General features: G+C 46.5%; 4 protein-coding genes across 4 annotated transcripts in view; 1 reads left to right on the top strand and 3 right to left on the bottom strand.

Moving 5' to 3' along the window:
• Positions 1-12,784, bottom strand: part of LOC134294595 (zinc finger protein 84-like) — a 141,539-nt gene extending 128,755 nt beyond the window's left edge. The window contains exon 1 of the mRNA XM_062966162.1: positions 12,688-12,784. The gene's annotated coding sequence lies outside the window, so the exon portion shown is untranslated. The remainder of the gene's footprint in view (positions 1-12,687) is intronic.
• Positions 1-12,802, bottom strand: part of LOC134294571 (zinc finger protein 850-like) — a 29,664-nt gene extending 16,862 nt beyond the window's left edge. Inside the window, exon 1 of the mRNA XM_062966114.1 lies at positions 12,688-12,802. The gene's annotated coding sequence lies outside the window, so the exon portion shown is untranslated. The remainder of the gene's footprint in view (positions 1-12,687) is intronic.
• The window catches only part of LOC134294572 (zinc finger protein 658B-like), a 139,790-nt gene extending 120,572 nt beyond the window's left edge, over positions 1-19,218 (top strand). The window contains exon 2 of the mRNA XM_062966115.1: positions 16,656-19,218. Within this exon, the coding sequence (XP_062822185.1) occupies positions 17,117-18,841 (1,725 nt within the window). The 5' untranslated portion in view covers positions 16,656-17,116 and the 3' untranslated portion in view covers positions 18,842-19,218. The remainder of the gene's footprint in view (positions 1-16,655) is intronic.
• LOC134294598 (zinc finger and SCAN domain-containing protein 2-like) overlaps positions 1-23,218 on the bottom strand; it is a 239,348-nt gene that overhangs the window by 157,786 nt on the left and 58,344 nt on the right. The window lies entirely within an intron of this gene.

Below are 23,218 nucleotides of genomic sequence, written 5' to 3'. Positions count from 1 at the left end.
TGTTGTGTAAATGCAGCTGAGCAGAGGAGTTCTGTGGAGGCTGCCTGGTCCTGCGTCTCCTTCTATGGGTGACCTCCTTCCAAGCCTGAGGGTTGTCTACCTTTGAGTTGATCTCCCCATAAGGTTCCTGATCATGGTCTTGGTGGTGTTGGTGTGATGCAGGCTGCTGATCTACAGCAGCGTGTTGTGCAGTGTCCAAGAAGAGCTCGAGTGCCTGAATGTCCTTAAGGGTCTTAATACGGTGCTCGAGCTGTTGGATCCTCTGCTCCATCAGAGTCATCTGTTTGCATTTGGAGCAGATGTAGTTGTCTAGTTTTTGTGTGAAAAAGCGGAACATGCGACAGCTGGTGCATGTGATGGGAATGTTTTGCTTTTGTTGCATCTCTTGGTGAGCGTGGTGGCCAAGTGGGATCTTTGTACAGTTAAGTAATATGCACGCACTTTATGTGCAGACTGCAACAAACCACGTCTTTGTGTATTTGTTTATGTTGCTTTGTTTCCTGTATGTACTGCAAAGGATAGTTAGTAAAGGTGCCTTTCCTGTATGTACTGCAAAGGATAGTTAGTAAAGGTGCCTGGCAAATAAAGCTTTCCCAGAAACTCAATTAACAGGGGACAATGCCTGCTGTCAATCAACTTAAGTACCTGGCTCTCTTTCAACACACAGTCACACAACAGTTAGACTTTGACCACAGGAGCCAAGCCCAAACTCAGTTTAAAATCTTAGCCAAATCTTAGCCAAATCCTACCTGAAGCCAGGGAGCAAAAATGTCCTCCTGCTTCCTCTGCTTCTGCGAGAACCAACTGCCCTTCTGGGATCAGGCTCTGGCAGAAACTCACACTGGCAAATAAAGCTTTCCCAGAAACTCAATTAACAGGGGACAATGCCTGCTGTCAATCAACTTAAGTACCTGGCTCTCTTTCAACACACAGTCACACAACAGTTAGACTTTGACCACAGGAGCCAGCCCAAACTCAGTTTAAAATCTTAGCCAAATCTTAGCCAAATCCTACCTGAAGCCAGGGAGCAAAAATGTCCTCCTGCTTCCTCTGCTTCTGCGAGAACCAACTGCCCTTCTGGGATCAGGCTCTGGCAGAAACTCACACTGGCAAATAAAGCTTTCCCAGAAACTCAATTAACAGGGGACAATGCCTGCTGTCAATCAACTTAAGTACCTGGCTCTCTTTCAACACACAGTCACACAACAGTTAGACTTTGACCACAGGAGCCAAGCCCAAACTCAGTTTAAAATCTTAGCCAAATCTTAGCCAAATCCTACCTGAAGCCAGGGAGCAAAAATGTCCTCCTGCTTCCTCTGCTTCTGCGAGAACCAACTGCCCTTCTGGGATCAGGCTCTGGCAGAAACTCACACTGGCAAATAAAGCTTTCCCAGAAACTCAATTAACAGGGGACAATGCCTGCTGTCAATCAACTTAAGTACCTGGCTCTCTTTCAACACACAGTCACACAACAGTTAGACTTTGACCACAGGAGCCAAGCCCAAACTCAGTTTAAAATCTTAGCCAAATCTTAGCCAAATCCTACCTGAAGCCAGGGAGCAAAAATGTCCTCCTGCTTCCTCTGCTTCTGCGAGAACCAACTGCCCTTCTGGGATCAGGCTCTGGCAGAAACTCACACTGGCAAATAAAGCTTTCCCAGAAACTCAATTAACAGGGGACAATGCCTGCTGTCAATCAACTTAAGTACCTGGCTCTCTTTCAACACACAGTCACACAACAGTTAGACTTTGACCACAGGAGCCAAGCCCAAACTCAGTTTAAAATCTTAGCCAAATCTTAGCCAAATCCTACCTGAAGCCAGGGAGCAAAAATGTCCTCCTGCTTCCTCTGCTTCTGCGAGAACCAACTGCCCTTCTGGGATCAGGCTCTGGCAGAAACTCACACTGGCAAATAAAGCTTTCCCAGAAACTCAATTAACAGGGGACAATGCCTGCTGTCAATCAACTTAAGTACCTGGCTCTCTTTCAACACACAGTCACACAACAGTTAGACTTTGACCACAGGAGCCAAGCCCAAACTCAGTTTAAAATCTTAGCCAAATCTTAACCAAATCCTACCTGAAGCCAGGGAGCAAAAATATCCTCCTGCTTCCTCTGCTTCTGCGAGAACCAACTGCCCTTCTGGGATCAGGCTCTGGCAGAAACTCACACTGGCAAATAAAGCTTTCCCAGAAACTCAATTAACAGGGGACAATGCCTGCTGTCAATCAACTTAAGTACCTGGCTCTCTTTCAACACACAGTCACACAACAGTTAGACTTTGACCACAGGAGCCAAGCCCAAACTCAGTTTAAAATCTTAGCCAAATCTTAGCCAAATCCTACCTGAAGCCAGGGAGCAAAAATGTCCTCCTGCTTCCTCTGCTTCTGCGAGAACCAACTGCCCTTCTGGGATCAGGCTCTGGCAGAAACTCACACTGGCAAATAAAGCTTTCCCAGAAACTCAATTAACAGGGGACAATGCCTGCTGTCAATCAACTTAAGTACCTGGCTCTCTTTCAACACACAGTCACACAACAGTTAGACGTTGACCACAGGAGCCAAGCCCAAACTCAGTTTAAAATCTTAGCCAAATCTTAGCCAAATCCTACCTGAAGCCAGGGAGCAAAAATGTCCTCCTGCTTCCTCTGCTTCTGCGAGAACCAACTGCCCTTCTGGGATCAGGCTCTGGCAGAAACTCACACTGGCAAATAAAGCTTTCCCAGAAACTCAATTAACAGGGGACAATGCCTGCTGTCAATCAACTTAAGTACCTGGCTCTCTTTCAACACACAGTCACACAACAGTTAGACTTTGACCACAGGAGCCAAGCCCAAACTCAGTTTAAAATCTTAGCCAAATCTTAGCCAAATCCTACCTGAAGCCAGGGAGCAAAAATGTCCTCCTGCTTCCTCTGCTTCTGCGAGAACCATCAAATTCTGCCAGTTTTGTAAGCCACCCTGAGTGAGAAGGGCAGGATAGAAATGATGGAAATAAAGAAATTAAAGAAATAATAATAATAATAATAATAATAATAATAATAATAAGTTTATTTATATCCCACCTCCATCTCCCCCGAAGGGGACTCGGGGCGGCTTACAGCAAAATCAAAATACAAACAATGATAAAATATAAAACATCAGGACAAAAACAAAGACCAATAAAGAATATACACAATTGTCATGGAGCCAAATCCCAGGGCTGAATTTCCAAGCCCTGAATCTGGCTTCATAACATAAATAACCCTGCAAGCACCTGGCGGGAGAAGATAAAATGAGCCTGGGAACTCGGGGTTGAAAGTATAAACAATTATAATTGATATAGTGTGTGGGAATGGTAGTAATGTGATCCAGAGGGTGGGGTTTGATGATGATATTTGCGTGTGGTGTTACGTTGCATCAGAAGTGATAAAATTGAGTGTATGTAAACATTAGGTCATTCTCGACTTTTCCAAAGTCATGTATTCTTCAATAAAGATTGGATTTGAGAGCAGCAATCTTTGATCTGCGTTCAGACTGGTCATTTGAAGTGAGCCTGACATTTAAGTCGAGAATCCCGTTCTCACCCTCCTGCGGAATTCGCAGTGAAGTGATAATGAGTGGAGAAGGAGATCAAAGCCCAAATGGAGCAGGGAGGCCTTTGCAAGGGGCCCGGCCGTTGGGAGAAGAGACGCTGCAAGCCATAGCTTCCTCTACGGGGTACCCCAGGCCGGACGGCGTGACCCAGAGGATTCCCAGGGGAGGAAGAGGCGTCTCTGCGGCTGCAGAAACCAGTTGGGGATCTGGAGGAAGCATGCCGGAGACCGTGGCCCTGCGGTTATCCATCCTGGAAACAAATTTATCCAGGCTGTCGGAAACCGTGGGGAGGTTGGTGCCACTATTGGAAGAGAATCTCCAAAAGGAGCCCATCCGATATGGCGCCGAGAGAGAGCCAAGTAAAGAAGGAGATTGGAGCCAGAGGGGCCAGCGAGCATCAACGCAGAGTCCCGTGGCGGCGAGGGGCGAGGGAGATGAGGAATATTGGCAGGAGCTGGAGTTCCGAGACAGAATGGCACGCGAAGTGGAGCGCCAGCGAGCTCTGGGAACTCTGAGGCCGCCATCTCCAACAGAGCTCCCAACCCCCCGGATGGGCGTCGGGGTGGAAAGACCACTGGGGCCAGGGATCGGGTCCAGTGGATTAGCAGACGAAGGCGGAGAGGAGCAGGAGATCCAGGAAGAGGAGGAGAATGTGCTGTACGACGAGGGAAGACGAGATGCGGGGGCTACAGCGAGGCCCGTATGCGGATGGGTGGAAGGGCCGACAGCGGCGGCAGAATTTCGGGAGCCGCGCAGAATGGCCACCGGTGTGGGGCGCGGCGTGTTCAGAGAGGCCGTCCAAGGAAACCCGATGCAACCCTTCCCCATGCCTCCCAGACAGCATCAACGGGCCGCAGAATGGATGCCAAGGAGGGAAGATCTCAAACTAGAATACCGAGGGGAATCAGCCGAATTGAACTTTTTTCTAATTAGCATCAGAGGATACATGGAAGACAATGCACACACATTCCCCTCCGAAGCAAGCAGGGTTCGAGCCATCGGCAACACACTAAAGAGAGGAGCTGCAAGCTGGTATGTGCAACTACATGCCAGACGCGACCCATGCCTGAGGTCAGTGCCCCGCTTCCTCGCCGCACTGGAAAACCGGTTCAGAGACCGGCTAGAGCAATTGAGGGCTCGAGACCAGCTTAAAGGAATAAAGCAGAGGGACAAAACGGTGCCCGAGTACGCAGAGGAATTCCTCCACCTCGCGGAAAGGGTACCCGAGTGGTCTGAAGTGACCAAAGTGGAAATATTTAAAGAGGGACTACGCCCCGAGGTTTTCAGCTGGGCAGCGCACAGAGATGACCCCGAAACGCTCCAGGGATGGATTCAACTAGCGGGGCGCGTTGAGTCCACCCTGGCCCAAGTGAAACGCTTCAGGGGCAGCGGCGGCCAGCAAAGACCGGTGGCGAGAGGCCGAGGAGAAACGAGGAAGCAGGAAAGGTCCGGAGGGAGGCCGGGGATTCCCTCCAGAGGAGACGACAACAAACCTAAACCGGGATGCTTTGTATGTGGGAAGACGGGCCATCGAGCAGCAGAATGTTGGGCACGGAAGGGGGAGCCGCCAAAACCCTCAAAACCCAAGCCAGCAACCGGGAGGCGTGCGGAGGAGGAGGTGCAAGCCCCAGAATCTTCGGAAAAACTGGTGAGTCGGGACAAACGCATGATAGTAGTGCCAATCTGCATCTCGGGGCTAGAGAATCGGGCCACCTGCAAGGCATTCGTGGATTGTGGTTGTTCTAGGAACATTATAACTCCGGAACTAGCAGGAGCGCTGAAATGCCAGCAGATGGTGCTTGACTCCCCAATTGCATTTTCGCAGCTAGATGGATCAGTTGCTGCTGGGGAAGTATCTACAAAGGAAATACGGGGGGTCCCATGTAAAATAGGCAAATGGGAAGGAAGAATATCCTTTGTGATAGCCCCTATTGCCACATACCACGTAATATTAGGGATACCATGGCTCGAACAGGCAAATCCTGAAGTAGATTGGAGAGGAAAGAGCCTAGCATTTAAAGAACAGCAGACGCAATGGGAAATAAGCAAAATTGCAGAAGAGGAGGACGAAGGAGATGAAGCAGGTGAAATAGACCCACAGCTATTGCCACCTGAATACAGAGACTTTGTGGATGTTTTCAATCAGAAAGAGGCAAGTAAATTACCTCCCAAAAGGAATATAGAAGTAGAAATTGAAATAACCCCAGGAGCAAATTTACCAAAACCAAAAGTGTATCCCATGTCTGTGCAGGAGAAGGAGGAATTGAGGAAATATATTGATAAAAACCTGGCGCGAGGCTTCATTAAGCCATCCAATTCTCCTCTCGGGGCCCCAGTGTTATTTAGGAGAAAGAAAGACAACTCCCTAAGATTGTGCATTGATTATCGAAATTTAAATGCAATTACTAAGGACAATAAATACCCTATGCCCTTAGTAAAGGATTTAATTACCGTATTGAAGAAAGGGAGCATATTTACTAAACTGGATTTAATTGAAGCATATCATAAATTAAGAATCAAACCGGAGGATACTTGGAAAACTGCATTTTCCTGCGCATTCGGCCATTTTGAATATAAAATTTTGCCTTTTGGATTAAAAAATGGAGGCGGTTGCTTTATGCAGCTTATAAATGAAATACTACACCCATTGTTGTACAGAGGGGTATTCATATTCCTTGATGATATCTTGATCGTGAGCGAAGATAAGGAAAAGCACGTGAAATTTGGTCTGACCATAAGAACCTCCAGTATTTAAAGTCTCCTCGAAAATTATCCCCCAAACAAATTAGATGGGCGCAATACTTCAGCAGGTTCGATTTCCAATTAAAGTTTTTTCAAGGGAAGCAGAATGTCTTGGCGGATGCTCTTTCACGCATGCCTCAACACGAAGGCATAACCACAGCAAAAGAGGGGACAATATTCTCTGATAAGCAATGGGGCTTAGCTGTCAGGACAAGAGCGCAAACCCAAAAGGAGAACACGGCTATTGTTGAACTCGACGGGGAAGATAATTGGGGAAACGAACTGAAACAGTCTTATGAAGGAGATCAGTGGATCGCATCCAACGCAGAAAAGGGGGAGCAGAAGGGGGGATTTTGGTTTGTAAACAAAAAACTGTATATCCCAGCAATATTAAGGATTAAGATTTTGCATCGTTTTCACAATAACCAAAGCGCTGGTCATACAGGAATTACAAAAACAACAAAGGCAATAGCAAAACATTGTTGGTGGCCAGGAATGAGGAAGGACATAAAGAATCATGTTGTTCAATGTGATGATTGTGCCAGAAATAAATCGAGAGGAGGGAAGCCTATGGGATTATTACAAACAGTAGCGGAACCTACCAGACCTTGGGAATGTGTAGCTATGGACTTTGTGGGGGAACTGCCGGTTAGCAAAGGACATCGTTATATTTGGACAGTATTAGACCTGTTTTCTAAACAGGCCCACTTTATAGCACTGACAAAACTACCATCGGCCGAGAAACTAGCTGAATTGTACATAAACCATATTTACAAACTGCATGGATGTCCCAGTAGAGTGGTCAGTGACAGAGGAGTACAATTCACAGCAAAATTTTGGGAAAAATTCTTGGAAATGCTAGGAGCAGAAAGAAGTCTAAGTTCTGCTTTTCACCCCATGACAAACGGGGCAGTAGAACGTACTCAGCAGACACTTGGGCAGTTCCTTCGAATGTACTCTAACATGAGACAAAATGACTGGTCTAGGTGGTTGGCTTTTGCAGAACTAGCTTTTAATTCGACTATACATTCAGCAACAAATAAAACCCCCTTTGAAGTAGTTTACGGGTATGAAATACAGCCTTTGCCCCAGTTGCCAAGATGGACAGAGAATGAGGAAACAGAGGCAGGGAAATGGAAAACGCAAATGCTAGAATGCTGGAGTCAAGTGACTGCATCCTTAAAGGAAGCACACAAAAAGTATAAAGCATTCGCAGACAGAAAGAGGGTGGAAGGCGATAAATTGGATAAAGGAGATCTAGTGTGGTTAAGTACCCAGAACATCAAATTGGGGCTACCTTCGAGAAAATTGGGCCCCAAATATATTGGACCATTCAGGATACAGGGTGTTATCAATGAAGTAACTTTCCAGTTGGCATTGCCAAAAAGTTTAGGGAAAATACACCCAGTATTCCATCGCAGCTTACTGAAAAAGTATATGGGGACTTTGGACAAAATGGACACATAGAGTTATTGTTTGATTTGTTTCAGGACTATGATGAAAGAAGAACCGAAGAGGAGGACGAAGAAAACGAGGGCGCCATGTCATGGAGCCAAATCCCAGGGCTGAATTTCCAAGCCCTGAATCTGGCTTCATAACATAAATAACCCTGCAAGCACCTGGCGGGAGAAGATAAAATGAGCCTGGGAACTCGGGGTTGAAAGTATAAACAATTATAATTGATATAGTGTGTGGGAATGGTAGTAATGTGATCCAGAGGGTGGGGTTTGATGATGATATTTGCGTGTGGTGTTACGTTGCATCAGAAGTGATAAAATTGAGTGTATGTAAACATTAGGTCATTCTCGACTTTTCCAAAGTCATGTATTCTTCAATAAAGATTGGATTTGAGAGCAGCTATCTTTGATCTGCGTTCAGACTGGTCATTTGAAGTGAGCCTGACACACAATAAGTTAAAAAACACAACACAGAATTAAAACATCAGGTTAAAAACAATGAGGTTGCAATAGTGGATAAGCAAAGTGTACGGTGCACATTATGGGTAACAAATTCATAAATAGATAAAATGCATTAGAATCATTTAAGGTCACATTAGGTACGGTAGGGAGGAGTCCTGAGTAATATCAATCAATCAGGAATCGGGAAGAGCGACCAGTGCAAAAGGTCGAGGAGCATAATAATTGTGATGGAAAAAGATGATCTTAACCAAAGGCCTGAGTGAAAAGCCAAGTTTTCAGACTCTTCCGAAATGCTATCAAGGTGGGGGCTTGCCTGATCTCCCTAGGCAGCGAATTCCATAACCAGGGGGCCACGACAGAGAAGGCCCTGTCCCTCATCCCCACCAACCGCGCTTGCGACGCTGGCGGAAGCGAGAGGACGGCCTCCCCCGATGACCGAAGAGACCGTACAGGTTCGTAGGGGGACAGACGATCCCGAAGGTAGATGGGTCCCAAACCGTTCTGAGCTTTATAGGTGATCACCAGCACTTTGAATTGGGTCCGGAAAATGAGCGGCAGCCAGTGGAGCTCCTTAAACAGGAGGGTTGACCGCTCTCTGTATTGGGCTCCCGTTAGAACCAAGGCTGCCGAGCGTTGAACTAATTGAAGTTTCCGGGCCGTCTTCAAAGGCAGCCCCACGTAGAGCGCATTGCAATAATCCAATCTAGAGGTAACTAAGGCGTGAACCACCATGGCCAAGTCAGACTTCACGAGGTATGGTCGCAGCTGGCGCACAAGTTTTAGTTGTGCAAAGGCCCTCCCAGCCACCGCCGACACCTGAGCCTCAAGTGTCAGTGATGAGTCCAGGAGGACCCCCAAGCTGCAATGGACCTGCGCCTTCAGGGGGAGTGCGACCCCGTCGAGCACAGGTTTCCACCCAATGAAACAAAGAAACAGAAGAATGTAAGCGAAATGGTTGATCAGGTGAAGGTGGTATCGCTCAACTACTGAGGCCTTGGCTACTCTATAAAGGGAAGTTGATTACAAATAATAATAATAATTTATTTCATATATCCCGCCTCCATCTCCCCAAGGGGACTGGGGACGGCTTACATGGGGACAAAGCCCTAAAATCAATAGCTGACATGTTGTGATGTAGTCTTTGAGTAATGATACTACTAGGTGCATTAGAGGAGCAAGACTCCGGAGGAGCAACAAAGGAAGCAGATCCGGGAAATACTTATGGAGCTAACTGATGATGACACATTTGAGGGCTTTGAGGGGGATGATGGGGTTGAGAATCAGGAGGGTGGGATGACAAGTTCAGAGGAAGAAGTAATGGACTAGACTAAGGTGCGGGAGATCCAGGACATCTTTAGAGAACCCACAAGTAGCGACACGTTTGAGGGTTGGCACAGTGAGGATCCAGCTGGGTCTTGGGGAATTATGGGTTTGGATAAAAGGTGGACTGGGTGGAGGGATCGGCAAGGGGCTTCAGCTGAAAGGAGGTCTGGTGGGGCGTTGTCTGATTCTAGCTCTGAGGAGGAATTGAGGCAACAGGCTGCAGCTGCTAGCAGGGTGTTGGCTGGTTCTAGTTCTGAGGATGATTTGTGAATAAAAGTGGGTTTGGGAAATGGATCACCTTTGCAGTCGGCAGTGTTGTTGGGTGTTCGTGTGTTCATGTGAGCTGTTTGGGAAGACGTGCCTTGGGAATACTTCTGTGAACTTGCTGTGCTGCATTCTACGCTTTGGCTCTATGTATGACCTGGACTGGATTTCACATTGCGGACTTCTCCTTCTCTGACTGGACTGGATTTCGTATTGCTGACCCAGATTGGACTCAACGCCGTTGACATTGTGTTTGGGTGACTTCAAGAGATGTCTTCGGGCCCCTGCTGGTCGTCAATTCCTGTCTGCTGACGTCCTGCTGGGAATTGGAGTGCTTTCTTTGTTGTTTTACAAGGTTTGTTTTTAAACCAGATTATACTCCGGTTTAATCTGGGTTATTTTCCAAGGTCTGGGGTTTTGTGTTGTTTGCTGGGAATTCTGTGTTTCACACTGAAGATTAAGTGTTCTGAGCCTTTTGAGTTTGTTTTTGGGCTCCTTTTGGTTGTGAACTAATAAACTGTATTTCTACTAACGTTTGGTCTGGCGCTTTAAGGAGTCTGTGTTGCAACATGACATATGCCTAAAAACAGTAGAAGTTACAAAATTTAAATACATAGAAAGAACCAAACAATTTTAAAACTTTAAGATAAAACACATAGGATATCAGTTAGACAGGGGAGTGGGGCTGTTTAGGATTACGTGGGAGGGGCTGACTTGTGCAAACATGAATAGTGGAACCAGAGTGGGGTAAAGTGCTAGGAGCCGCCAAGGCGATTTGGACTGTATGATGAAAGTGCAGCTGATTATTCTATATAAAAGCATTAGCAACGAGAAAACGGCTAGAAAAACGTGAGTTAGAAAGGACTCAAAAAGATTTGATATTTTTAAATAGACAATACTTTAAATACAGTAATACAGAAACTCCAAATTATTAGCCAAAGCAGCACACGTTAGAAAGGGAAGAAAATAATAACATCCATTAAAGACAAGGAAGGTAAGAATCATACAAGGATGGAAGACAAAATATTAGCTTTTCCAAAATTTTATCAAGAACTATACTCGACAAAAGAAAACTCCAAAAGTAAAATAGAGGAATATATTGAGAAATATTGGAAAAAATAAAGATCCAGGAAACAGATAAATTAGTTATGGAACAATTAATTTCATAAAAAGAGATTGGAGAAATTACAGATAATTTAAAAGCCGGGAAGACCCCAGGAATGGATGGGCTGGTACCGGAATATTATCGAAAAATTAACATCATATTAATACCTAAAGTAAAATAATTATGTAATAAGATAATAACAGGAGAGAAGATCTCAGCATCTCGGGAACAGATATTAATTTTACTATATTATATTAATATAATTAATATTAATATACTATATTAATTTTGAAACCTAACAAGGACCCAACAGAACCCGGATCATATAGACCCATTTAGTTAATAAATCAAGATGCTAAAATTTTAACAGCAATTATGGGGAAAAAAGAATATGGTTCTAAATATACTTCATAATTTAATTATCAAGAAAAGAAATTTCAAAAATGAGTCTTTAATTTCCCCCTCCTGTTTTAAAGACTCAATTAAATATTTGGGAATAAATGTAGTGAAAAATTAGAAGTTGTAGAGACTAATAATTTTATTAAATGAAGAAAGGAAATAAATATAACATTTTTAGAATACGCTAAACTCAAATTATCATGGTTTGGAAGGATAGCATTGATTAACATGAAAATATTACCTTTTTTTAAAAAAAATTAGAATGTCACCTATAAAAAATTTGTACCAAGAACTTTAAAAATGGCAAATTAATATATTTAAGGTGCAGGTGCTTACCTACAAAGCCCTGAACGGTTTGGGACCATCCTACCTCCATGACCGCTTCTCCGTCTACGAACCCACGCGTTCACTTCGGTCATCTGGAGAGGCCCTGCTCGTGATCCCGCCTGTGTCGCAAGCGCGGTTGGTGGGGACACGAGACAGGGCCTTCTCCGTGGTGGCCCCCCGACTCTGGAACACCCTCCCCAAGGATCTCAGACAGGCCCCTACACTGGCAGTCTTCAGAAAGAACTTGAAGACCTGGCTGTTCCAATGTGCCTTCCCAGATTAATAGGAAATCTCCAATACCAAGTCCCATAAGCACTTTATTAGAATTAAGATCACATATCGCACTCTGCACTTGCCCTATAAGCCTTATATATCACCTGTCACATCAGCACTTTTAATCTTGTACCCATTACTCTGGCCCGGCCCAGTTTTATTGTGTTTTAGCGTATTGTTTATTGCTTGTTGTTTATACTGTTTTAATTGTTTTTAATTTGCCTTTTGTTTTGTATTGTTATATTGTGTGTTGAGGCCTTGGCCTTTGTAAGCCGCATCGAGTCCTTCGGGAGATGCTAGCGGGGTACAAATAAAGTATAATAATAATAATAATAATAATAAAAAGGAGGGAACCAGATGAGGTCAGATCTGGACCAGACTTGGCACAGAGACCCAATATGGCCAGCTGTGTACACAGGCCTGGTTTAACAACAACAACAACAATAATAATAATAGATCTCTTTTTATATCCCTCTCTTCTCCCTCAGGGGACCCAAAGCGGCTGACAAGGTATTGAAATCCCATGAACAACAGAGTAGATGGATCCTAGAAACACACCGGGAGAGACAGATGAACGGGAGCAGACCTCCAGGCCCGAGAGGCGTCCTGTGGAGACCCGTCTGGGGAGGAGGGCATCCTGGGAGTTGGAGTCCTCCCTCCCTCCGCCAGACGAGGACGGGCCTGGCCCCTTCCCCTCCCCTCCGCCTCCCCCCCCGGGCACCCCAGGCGAGCCCCCCTCCCTCCCTCCCTCTCCCCACAGACCTCTCTCTCTCTCTCTCTCTCTCTCTCTCTCCGTTCTCTTCCATCCGCCGCCCTCCGGCCTCACAAGGACAGACCAGGCCTCAGGCCAGGCCAGGCGCCGCCATCTTCCTCCTCGTCTTCCTCTTTCTCCTGAGCCCGCCCTCGCCCTCCTCCCATTGGCCAATGAGGCCCACCGGAGGCCCTCATTGGCTGCGTGCGCCCCCCTGCTTTGATGGACGGGCGGCAGGGCGGGGCTTCGGTGGGCGGAGAGGGAGGAAGATGGCGGCCGAGAGAGAAGGCGCCGCCGTGAGGGAGGGAGGGAGACTTCCCCGCCGGTGGGTCTCTCTCTCTCTCTCTCTCTCTCTCTCTCTCTCTCTCTCTCTCTCTCTCCCAGTCTAGCCCAGGCCCGTCACCAGATGGGTCCCGTGTTCTCTCTATGCAGGGGAACTAGAACTCCCTGGTGCGGTGAGAGCGACCACTTCTGCCACGGATCCTTGCCCCTCTTGGCTCATTAAATCAGCTCCCACCGGGCCAGCCCCTCCCCTCCCCTCCCAGTCCCGGGGGCTCCGTGTGCCGAGGGCGGTCCAGGCCCATCCTGGGTGGGGGTCCCGGTATCCCCGGTTGAGGGCGAACTACAACTCCCAGGAAGGAAGGAAGGAAGGAAGGAAGGAAGGAAGGAAGGAAGGAAGGAAGGAACACGGCAGGCCCGTCCCCGCCCGTCCATCAAAGGAGGGTTGGGAGGCACGCAGCCAATGGGGGCCTCCGGTGGGCGGGGCGTCCCGGGCTCAGCCAATGGGAGGGGGCGGAGAGAGAGAGAGAGAGAGAGATGTAAATACACATCTATTATCTATTAATACACATCTATTATTATTAATATTATTATTATTATTACTATTACTATTAAACCAGGCCTGCCTGCACAGCCACAGTGTAGTCCAGATCTCACCTCAGCTGGGTTCGGTGCTTTCTGGCTGCAGGTGAACTATAACTCCCCAAACCAAGACCCATTCCCAGGGACCCCTGCCGTATCTTCTGTTGGTCAAGGGGCTTCTCTGGGCCAAGTCTGGTCCCGGTCCATTCTCAGTGGGGGTCACAGTGTCAGTGAAGGGACTGCAAATCCCATCATCAGCGGCAAGTTTGGTCCAGATCCACCCTTGGTTGGGTTGACAGTGCTCTCTGGATGACGGTCAAGGACAAGGGAGGGAGATCCGACATGGGCTTCGAACCCTTGGCCTTTCTTTTGATCAGCAGGGATCTCTTGCGTCTGGCTCTTAACCATCTGCGCCACAGCCCGGACTTGGGGTGCCTCTGATGTTGCTCTTAGATGGTCCTCCATTGTGCTCAGTAAGTGGTCTGTGGTTGGCTCTTCTCCACAGTCGCATGTTGCGGACTCCACTTTGGGGCCCCGTTTCTTAAGGTTGGATCTGCATCTCTTGGTGCCAGAGCTCAGCCTGTTCAGTGCCTTCCAAGTCGCCCAGTCTTCTGTGTGCCCAGGGGGGATTCTCTCATCCGGCCTCAGTCACAGATTAAGGTTCTGAGTTTTAGTCTGCCACTTTTGGACTCTTGCTTGCTGAGGTGTTCCTGCGAGTATCTCTGTAGATTGTAGTAAGTTATTTCTTGATTTAAGGCAATGGCATGCTGGCTGATACCCGAACAGGCTGCTACTTCCCGGTGGATGTCAGGTGGTGCGATGCCGGCTAAGCGATATAATTTCTCCAGTGGTGTGGGGCGTAGACATCCTGTGATAATGCGGCATGTCTTATTAAGAGCCACATCCACTGTATTAACGTGGTGAGATGTATTCCACACTGGGCATGCGTATTCATTAGCAGAGTAGCCAAGCGCAAGGGCAGGTGTCTTCACTGTGTCAGGTTGTGATCCCCAGGTTGTGCCAGGCAGCTTTTGTACAATGTTATTTCTAGCACCCACTTTTTGCTTGATGTTTAAGCAGTGCTTCTTGTAAGTCAGAACATGGCCCAGGGTGACTCCCAAGTATTTGGGTGTGCTGCGATGCTCCAGTGGGATTCCTTCCCAGATATTCCTCAGAGCTCGAGATGTTTGTCTGTTCTTAAGATGGAAAACACACGTCTGTATTTTAGATGGATTAGGGATCAGCTGGTTTTCCCTGTAATAGGCAGTATTTATTTATTTTGTGTCAAAAGCATTGCATAATAAATAAATTTAAAAGTGATGAAATAAAAGAAATCACAAGCAGCTAAATAGTTTTAGACCAAAAGCAGGCAACAGCGAGCACATTGTCCGTAGCTTTAAACAACTCCTCCTCCATACATGAGGCAGGGCATTGTGGGCAAGCATACATATGCGGAGTTGTTTGTTCTGCTCCACAGTCACACAAGGGGGAGGATTCCTCCAGGGAGTGCCACCTTGCCAGGTTCCCTTTTGATCTGCCCACTCCGCTTCTGAGTCTGTTCAGGGACTTCCAAGTTGCCCATTCTTGGTTTGTCCCTGGAGGAAGGAAGACCCTCGTGGGGGGCCATCCAGTTGGAATTGCCTGGTTTAGCTGCCCAGAGGGACACCCTTGCTGTTGCTGGAGGAACATCAAGAGGAGTGGTGGTTCTCATAAAGCCCTTCCTTGACTTGAGTCTGGTGGGAGGAGGGTGATAGCCATGCAGAGGGTGGCTTTCACAATGTTCGACCTTATTTCTCCCACGTTAGGAACAATTTCCCGTCGCACGTCAGGAGGGGCAATGCCAGCTAACTTGTAGAGTTTATCAACAGGTGTAGGTTTAAGGCCTCCTGTGATGATTCTGCATGTTTCGTTCAGTGCTATGTCCACCTGCTTCGCATGGGCAGACTTGTGCCAGACAGGACAGGCGTACTCAGCAGTTGAGAGAGACAAGGCCAGGGCTGATGTTCTTATTACTTGTGGGTCTGCACCCCATGTGCTGCCAGTCAGTTTCCGCAGGATGTTGTTGCGTGCAGCTACTTGGTGCTTGGTGTTCATGCAGTGTTTCCTATATGTTAGTGTTCGGTCTAAGGTGACACCAAGGTATTTAGGATGGAAACAGTGTCCGAGCTCTTGGCCTTCCCAAGTAACTTTCAGTCTCCTGTTGGCTTCACAGTTACGTAGGTGGAAAGCACACACTTGTGTCTTGGCAGGATTAGGCTTCAGGTGGTTCTCTTTGTAGTAGCTGGAGAGATCTTTCAAGGAAGTAGTGAGTTGGCTTTCAACTGTTTCAAAATCTTTCATTTGTGTTGTTAGGCCCAGGTCATCAGCACTCTTTGTGAGTGGTGGTAGTGGCTGATTGTTCGTGAAGATGTTAAATAATGTCGGTGCAAGAATGCTGCCTTGGGGCAAACCATTCTGTTGCCTCCTCCATCTACTTTTCTGGCCCTGAAACTCCGAGCTGGGGCAAGGGAAAGGCCTGTGCAATACAGCTGAGAGGGCAGGGCTGATGGCAAAGCAGATGATAAGTTAAGGCTGGAAGGGCCAATCACATTAGTACAGTACAAATCCAGGACAGGGACAATAGTAAAGTGCAAGGGCCGAGAATTAAGTTATGGCTAGAGAGATCCAGTCATTTAGTGAACTGAATCAATCAAAGGCACATTGGAACAAACAAGATTTTAGGTCTTTACAAAAAGTGGGCAGGGTGGGCGTTAGTCCCAGGAATGTGTGGGCTGGGCAGGAGAGGGTTCAAAGGCCTTTCTGCATGAAAACCCCGTTTCTTTTCTTTCAGAATATGTAACACCCTTAAATGTTGGAAGGAGTTCTGCCTGCCTGCCTGCCTGCCTTCTGTTCCTTTAACCACGTTTGGGTCTGACCCAGTGAAATGGGTGTGGCCCTCCAATATTGGAAAAGGGTTCAGTCCCTTCCTTTCGTGATTCCTTCCTTCTCTTATCCCTTCCTTCTGTGTTTCCTCCCTTCCTTCCATCTTGCCTTTCTTCTTTCCTTTTTCGCTTTGTTTTCCTTGAGCCAGAGGTATGCGGCTTCATGTCTAACCTTTTGCTTCTTCTTTCTTGACCAGGACGTGAGAGTTCTCTGGAGCCACCCCTGCCGTGATGGGAAACGAACCAGCTTCTAGTCGATATTAAGGCATTTGGAAACCAAAGTGCAGTAAGGAAACCAGTCCTCAAGGAAAAAGGATTCCTCTCAAGGGGCTGATCCTGCTGAATTCCTACATTCACTTTGGATTCTAGAGTAGAACCGTAGAGTCGGAAGAGACTGCATGAGGCACCCAGTCCAGGCCTCTGCCGTGCAGGAAAAGCGCAAAGTACCCTGGACAGATGAGTATCTAGCCTCTGTTTAAAGGATTCCAAAGGAGCCTTCACTACATTTTGAGGCAGAGAGTTCCACTGATGAACAGCTCTTACAGTCAGGAAGTTCTTCTTAATGTTCAGATGGAATCTACTTTCCTGTAATTTGAACCCAGTGCTGTGAGTAATCAGAAAGGGAAAAACAAGAATCAAGTGTCCATATTGGAATTAAATGTACATAGCACATAACTCTGTTGACATGGAGGAGAAAGCATATAAATGTATTGAATGTGGAAAGAGCTTCTCTCATAATTCAAATCTACATAGACATCAAAGGACTCACACTGGGGAGAAACCCTATAACTGCCTGGAGTGTGGACAGAGCTTTGCTCATAGTACAGGACTACATTTACATCAAAGGACTCACACTGGGGAGAAACCCTATAACTGCCTGGTGTGTGGACAGAGCTTCTCTCATAATTCAAATCTATATAGACATCAAAGGACTCATACTGGGGAGAAACCCTATAACTGCCTGGAGTGTGGACAGAGCTTTCCTCACAAGGGACACTTACATACACATCAAAGGACTCACACTGGGGAGAAACCCTATAACTGCCTGGAGTGTGGACAGAGCTTTCCTCAGAAGGGACACTTACATACACATCAAAGGACTCACACTGGGGAGAAACCCTATAACTGCCTGGAGTGTGGACAGAGCTTCGCTCGTAGTTCAGGACTACGTTCACATCAAAGGACTCACACTGGGGAGAAACCCTATAACTGCCTGGAGTGTGGACAGAGCTTCGCTCGTAGTTCAGGACTACGTTCACATCAAAGGACTCACACTGGGGAGAAACCCTATAACTGCCTGGAGTGTGGACAGAGCTTTGCTCATAGTTCAGGACTACGTTCACATCAAAGGACTCACACTGGGGAGAAACCCTATAACTGCCTGGAGTGTGGACAGAGCTTCGCTGATAGTTCAGCACTCCGTAGACATCAAAGGACTCACACTGGGGAGAAACCCTATGACTGCCTAGAGTGTGGACAGAGCTTCATTCAGAGTTCAGGCCTACGTTCCCATCAAAGGACCCACACTGGGGAGAAACCCTATAACTGCCTGGAGTGTGGACAGAGCTTTGCTCATAGTACAGGACTACATTTACATCAAAGGACTCACACTGGGGAGAAACCCTATAACTGCCTGGAGTGTGGACAGAGCTTCTCTCATAATTCAAATCTATATAGACATCAAAGGACTCACACTGGGGAGAAACCCTATAACTGCCTGGAGTGTGGACAGAGCTTTCCTCAGAAGGGACACTTACATACACATCAAAGGACTCACACTGGGGAGAAACCCTATAACTGCCTGGAGTGTGGACAGAGCTTTCCTCAGAAGGGACACTTACATACACATCAAAGGACTCACACTGGGGAGAAACCCTATAACTGCCTGGAGTGTGGACAGAGCTTCGCTCGTAGTTCAGGACTACGTTCACATCAAAGGACTCACACTGGGGAGAAACCCTATAACTGCCTGGAGTGTGGACAGAGCTTCGCTCGTAGTTCAGGACTACGTTCACATCAAAGGACTCACACTGGGGAGAAACCCTATAACTGCCTGGAGTGTGGACAGAGCTTTGCTCATAGTTCAGGACTACGTTCACATCAAAGGACTCACACTGGGGAGAAACCCTATAAATGCCTGGAGTGTGGACAGAGCTTCGCTGATAGTTCAGCACTACGTAGACATCAAAGGACTCACACTGGGGAGAAACCCTATGACTGCATAGAGTGTGGACAGAGCTTCATTCAGAGTTCAGGCCTACGTTCCCATCAAAGGACCCACACTGGAGAGAAACCCTATAAATGTCTGGAGTGTGGACAGAGATTTGCTCGGAGTGGAACTCTGCGTAAACATCAAAGGACTCACACTGGGGAGAAACCGTAGAAATGCATGGAGTGTGGACAGAGCCTTTCACGGAATAACATTATACATAGACATCACATAGTACACTCTGGAGAGAATGGTGTTAATTGACACCAGAGTGTCATTCTAAAATGTACAAAAGGAACTCTTGCAAATTTTGGAAATTCAACCTCATAGTTGGGACATTTCCTCACATGTGGTGTATTGTAGAAAGATTGAACTAAAATATGTTCCATTCTGGAAGTAAGCAAGGTTAAATGAAACTAGAGTTTTATATGTTGAGAATGTTGGATGATCAATTAGAATGAAAACATGGGTTGTTACTGTGATCTACTAAAGTGTGTGTGTGTATATATATATTATTCTACTCCCTTTAGATAATATAGTCATATATACGGACTATAGTCATATATAGTCATATATACGGACATATATATAATATAGTCCGTATAGTCATATATATATATATATATATATATATATATATATATATATATGACTATACGGATAGATGGAAGGAATGTTTTAGTCCAAAGCATAAAGAATGGCTCATGAAGACCTGCAAATTACCCAAAACAAAAAAACTGACAACAACGTGGGCAAATGTCAGTTGTTATATTTATTAATGGTAAGAGTGTTATCAGAAGTGTGGTTATATTATATTATCTAAAGGGAGTAGAATAATAAGAGATAAAAATTAACAGATAGAATGAGGCCTTTAGGCACAAATCCCTTTCTGTTTTCTAGTTCAGTTGTGTGTCTATGTAGGTAATTGTTTCATTAATGTGTGTGTTTCTCATTTAGTTTGTATCTCATGTAGTAGTTAGTTTCATGTAGTTGAAACATTATATATAATTTCTGCCTTTTTGTATTCTTGCTTTTAATCTGTTTTTTATTTTTTATTTGCAAAAAAGAACGGGATTTATATGGGTCAAAACGGCTGAAACTGGAGGGGTGGGTAGACCTGGTTTTAGCCCAAAATGGGGTTTAATGTTTAATCTAGGGCGCCTTTGAACATCATTTCCTTCCTCTGTGTTGATGACATGGGTTTGGATTCAATTGTCTTGATTCAGACATTATTATTCCTATTATGCTTTATACAACATGTATTCACTGCTTTGATCACCATCGATTCTTTTTCACTGCCTTGTCTATCCCGCAAACCCCTCCAGTGTGTTCTGTTGGTCATCAGGGTTCTGTGTGCAAAGTTTGGTCCACATCCGTCATTGGTGGGCTTCCGAATGCTCTCTGGATGCAGGGTGAACTACAACTCCCACGTTCTGTGTGCCAAGTTTGGTCGTCTGCTTGATTTGTTCTGAACCCAAAGGGTTCCTGTTCTTTTGATGCCGAGTGTTCAGGGAAGAGGCTGTGGCGCAGCTGCAAAGAGTCACGACTGACCGAGAGGTCGTGGGGTGGAAGCCCGGGTGGGATTGAGCTCCCGACCGGGAAGAGCCTGGCTCTCTGCCCACCTGAGCAGCCCCAAAGACAGGTGCATCTCTCGAGTAGACAATTCTAGGTACCGCTTTATGCGGGGAGGCTAATTTAAGTAGTTTGCGACACTATAAAATATGCTGGCAGCGTGGGGAAAGGAATGAGGAAGTCCCACCGTCAAGGTACATTGCAGTACATTCTGGATGATGCCATCAGTTGCAATACAAACATTACAAAAAATACAAACTGCATTTAAACACCATCAAGACACAAATCCCACATTAACAGTCTTGACCTTGGAGGCGTCTACGGACAAGGCCGGCTCTTGGTCTGAGAAACGGGGAAGAGCCCCAAGGGCCCGAGTCAGGCTGGACCGCCCTTCATGTCCGGGGAAAGCCCATGGCTTCACTCAGACAGCCTTCAAGGTTTGCCCGGATCTGTCCCGGGATCTGCGGGACTCTCTGCCGAAGGAGGAGGGAGTTTTAAGAATTCGGCAGACGGGACTCGAACCCGCGACGCCCGCTCTCTCTCTCTCTCTCTCTCTCTCGTGCCTGAGCCGCTTGACCCATCGCGCCACTCAGCTCTGCGGGGAGAGGGAGGGGGCGGGGCTCTGACGTCACCAGAGCCAGGCTGGGAGGGGCGCCCTCGAACGGTCTCTGCGCTGGGCGGGGCTTCGAGAGGCAAGGCCCCGCCCTCCCCTTGCTCAGCCAATGAGGCCCCTCCCTTCCCCTGCCAGGCCGAGGCCCCGCCCCTCCCGTCTCTCACAGGGAGAAGCCCCGCCCCCCGGAAGGGTGTCTGTGAGGAGGAACCCTCGCCACGCCCCGCCCACGCCCTGACGTCACTCCCTCCGGCGAAGAGGGCGCGGGGCCTCCATTCTGCCCTCAGAAGCCGCCTTCTTTCTCGCCCGTCCTTGTCACCCGTCCATCAAGGCCGGAGCCAATAGGGGCCCGCTCGTAGGCGGGGCGTCACGGACTCGGCCAATGGGGGGCCGAGGGGCGGAGGAGGGGCGGGGCTTCTTCCTGGCTGGGCCTGCGCAGAGCCTCTCTCGCCGCCATTGTTTTCTGAGGCGCTTCCTCTGGAGCCGCGAAGGAGGAGAGAGAGAGAGAGAGAGAGAGAGAGAGAGAGAGAGAGAGAGAGAGAGAGAGAGAGAGAGAGAGAGGTTGGTATTTATATTGATATTTATATTTATATTGATACTTATATTGATATTGATATTCTCTCTGGATTGCGTGTCTCTGGGTCTCTCTTTGGGGAGGGGAGGGGAGGGGGCGGGGCCTGCCTCCCTCCCGGAAGAAACGAGGCCTCAATGGCCGCCGAGGCCTCCCCCTCCCCCCCTCCCCCCCTCCCCCCTCCCTTCCCTTTGGACTTGTTTGTTTATGTGTTTATTGTTTACTGCATTTCTATCCCGCCCTTCTCACCCCGAAGGGGACTCACAGCGGCTTAGAAATGATATGATATCAATTTAATGATATAATCATATTATACTATTGTATATACATGTAATATTAATAATAATAATATGATGTAATACAATGTAATAATAATTATAATTCCCTATGATAATTCTATATTTATATTACATGCAATATTACTAATACTATTGCAATATAGTCGTATGACATAATATATTGTACTAGCTGTGCCCGGCCACGCGTTGCTGTGGCAAAATATGGTGGTATGGGAAATAAAGTATTGAGGAACTGGTGGTAGTTAAGGTAAAGGGTAAACGTTTTCCCCTGACATTAAGTCCAGTTATGTCTGACTCAGAGTGTTGGTGGTCATCTCCATTTCTAAGCCGAAGAGCCAGCGTTGTCCATAGACTCCTCCAAGGTCATGTGGGATGACTGCATAGAGCGGTGTTACCTTCCCGCCAGAGCAGTACCTATTGATGCACTCACATTTGCATGTTTTTGAACTTCTGGGTTGGCAGAAGCTGGGGCTAACAGTGGGGGTTCTCTCCGCTCCCCCAATTCAAACCTGTGGCCTTTCGGTCCAGAAGTTCAGCAGCTCAGCGCTTTAACACGCTGCGCCATCAGGGGATATTATTTCCTAAAGGTTGTGAATATACAATATTTCTGATTGGTTTTTTTTGTCTGTTGGAGGCAAGTATGAATGCTGCAATTAGGAAAAATGATTAGGATGTAATGGCCTTGCAGTTTAAAGCCTGGCTGCTTCCTCCCTGAGTGAATTTTTTGTTGGGAGGTGTTAGCTGGCCCTGATTCTTTCCTGTCTGGAATTCCCTTGTTTTCAGAGTGGTGTTGTTTGCAATATTTTATGTGCGTCTACTGTCTGTGGCCCTGAGAAAACAGAGGATTTGCCAGACTTTGATGATGGGAATACTTTGTTGGGAGGTGTTAGCTGGCCCTGATTGTTTCCTGTGTGGAATTCCCCTGTTTATTTACTGTCATAGTTTTAGAGATTATATTGTTCTGCATTATTCTATCCCAGTAATTATTTCATATTAAAGTAGAATCTCACTTATCCAACATTCACTTATATAATGTTCTGGATTATCCAACGCAGTCTGCCTTTTCATAATGTTTTTGTAGTCAGTGTTTTAAATTCATTGTGATATTGTAGTGGTAAATTTGTAAATACAGTACAGTAGAGTCTCACTTATCCAACATAAACAGGCTGGCAGAATATTGGATAAGCGAATATGTTGGATAATAAGGAGGCATTAAGGATAAGCCTATTAAACATCAAATTAGGTTATGATTTTACAAATGAAGCACCAAAATATCATCTTAGACAACAAATTTGGCAGAAAAAGTAGTTCAATACACAGTAATGCTATGTAGTAATTACTGTATTTATGAATTTAGCACCAAAATATCACAATATATTGAAAACATTGACTACAAAAATGCATTGGATAATCCAGAACATTGGATAAGCGAGTGTTGGATAAGTGAGACTCTACTGTAATTACTACATAGCATTACTGTGCATGGAACTACTTTTTCT

This window comes from Anolis carolinensis, unplaced genomic scaffold (assembly GCF_035594765.1).
Source record: "Anolis carolinensis isolate JA03-04 unplaced genomic scaffold, rAnoCar3.1.pri scaffold_17, whole genome shotgun sequence".
Lineage (NCBI taxonomy): Eukaryota > Metazoa > Chordata > Lepidosauria > Squamata > Dactyloidae > Anolis > Anolis carolinensis.
The sequence above is the reverse complement of the archived record's forward strand: the minus strand, read 5'-3'. Positions and strand labels throughout refer to the sequence as shown.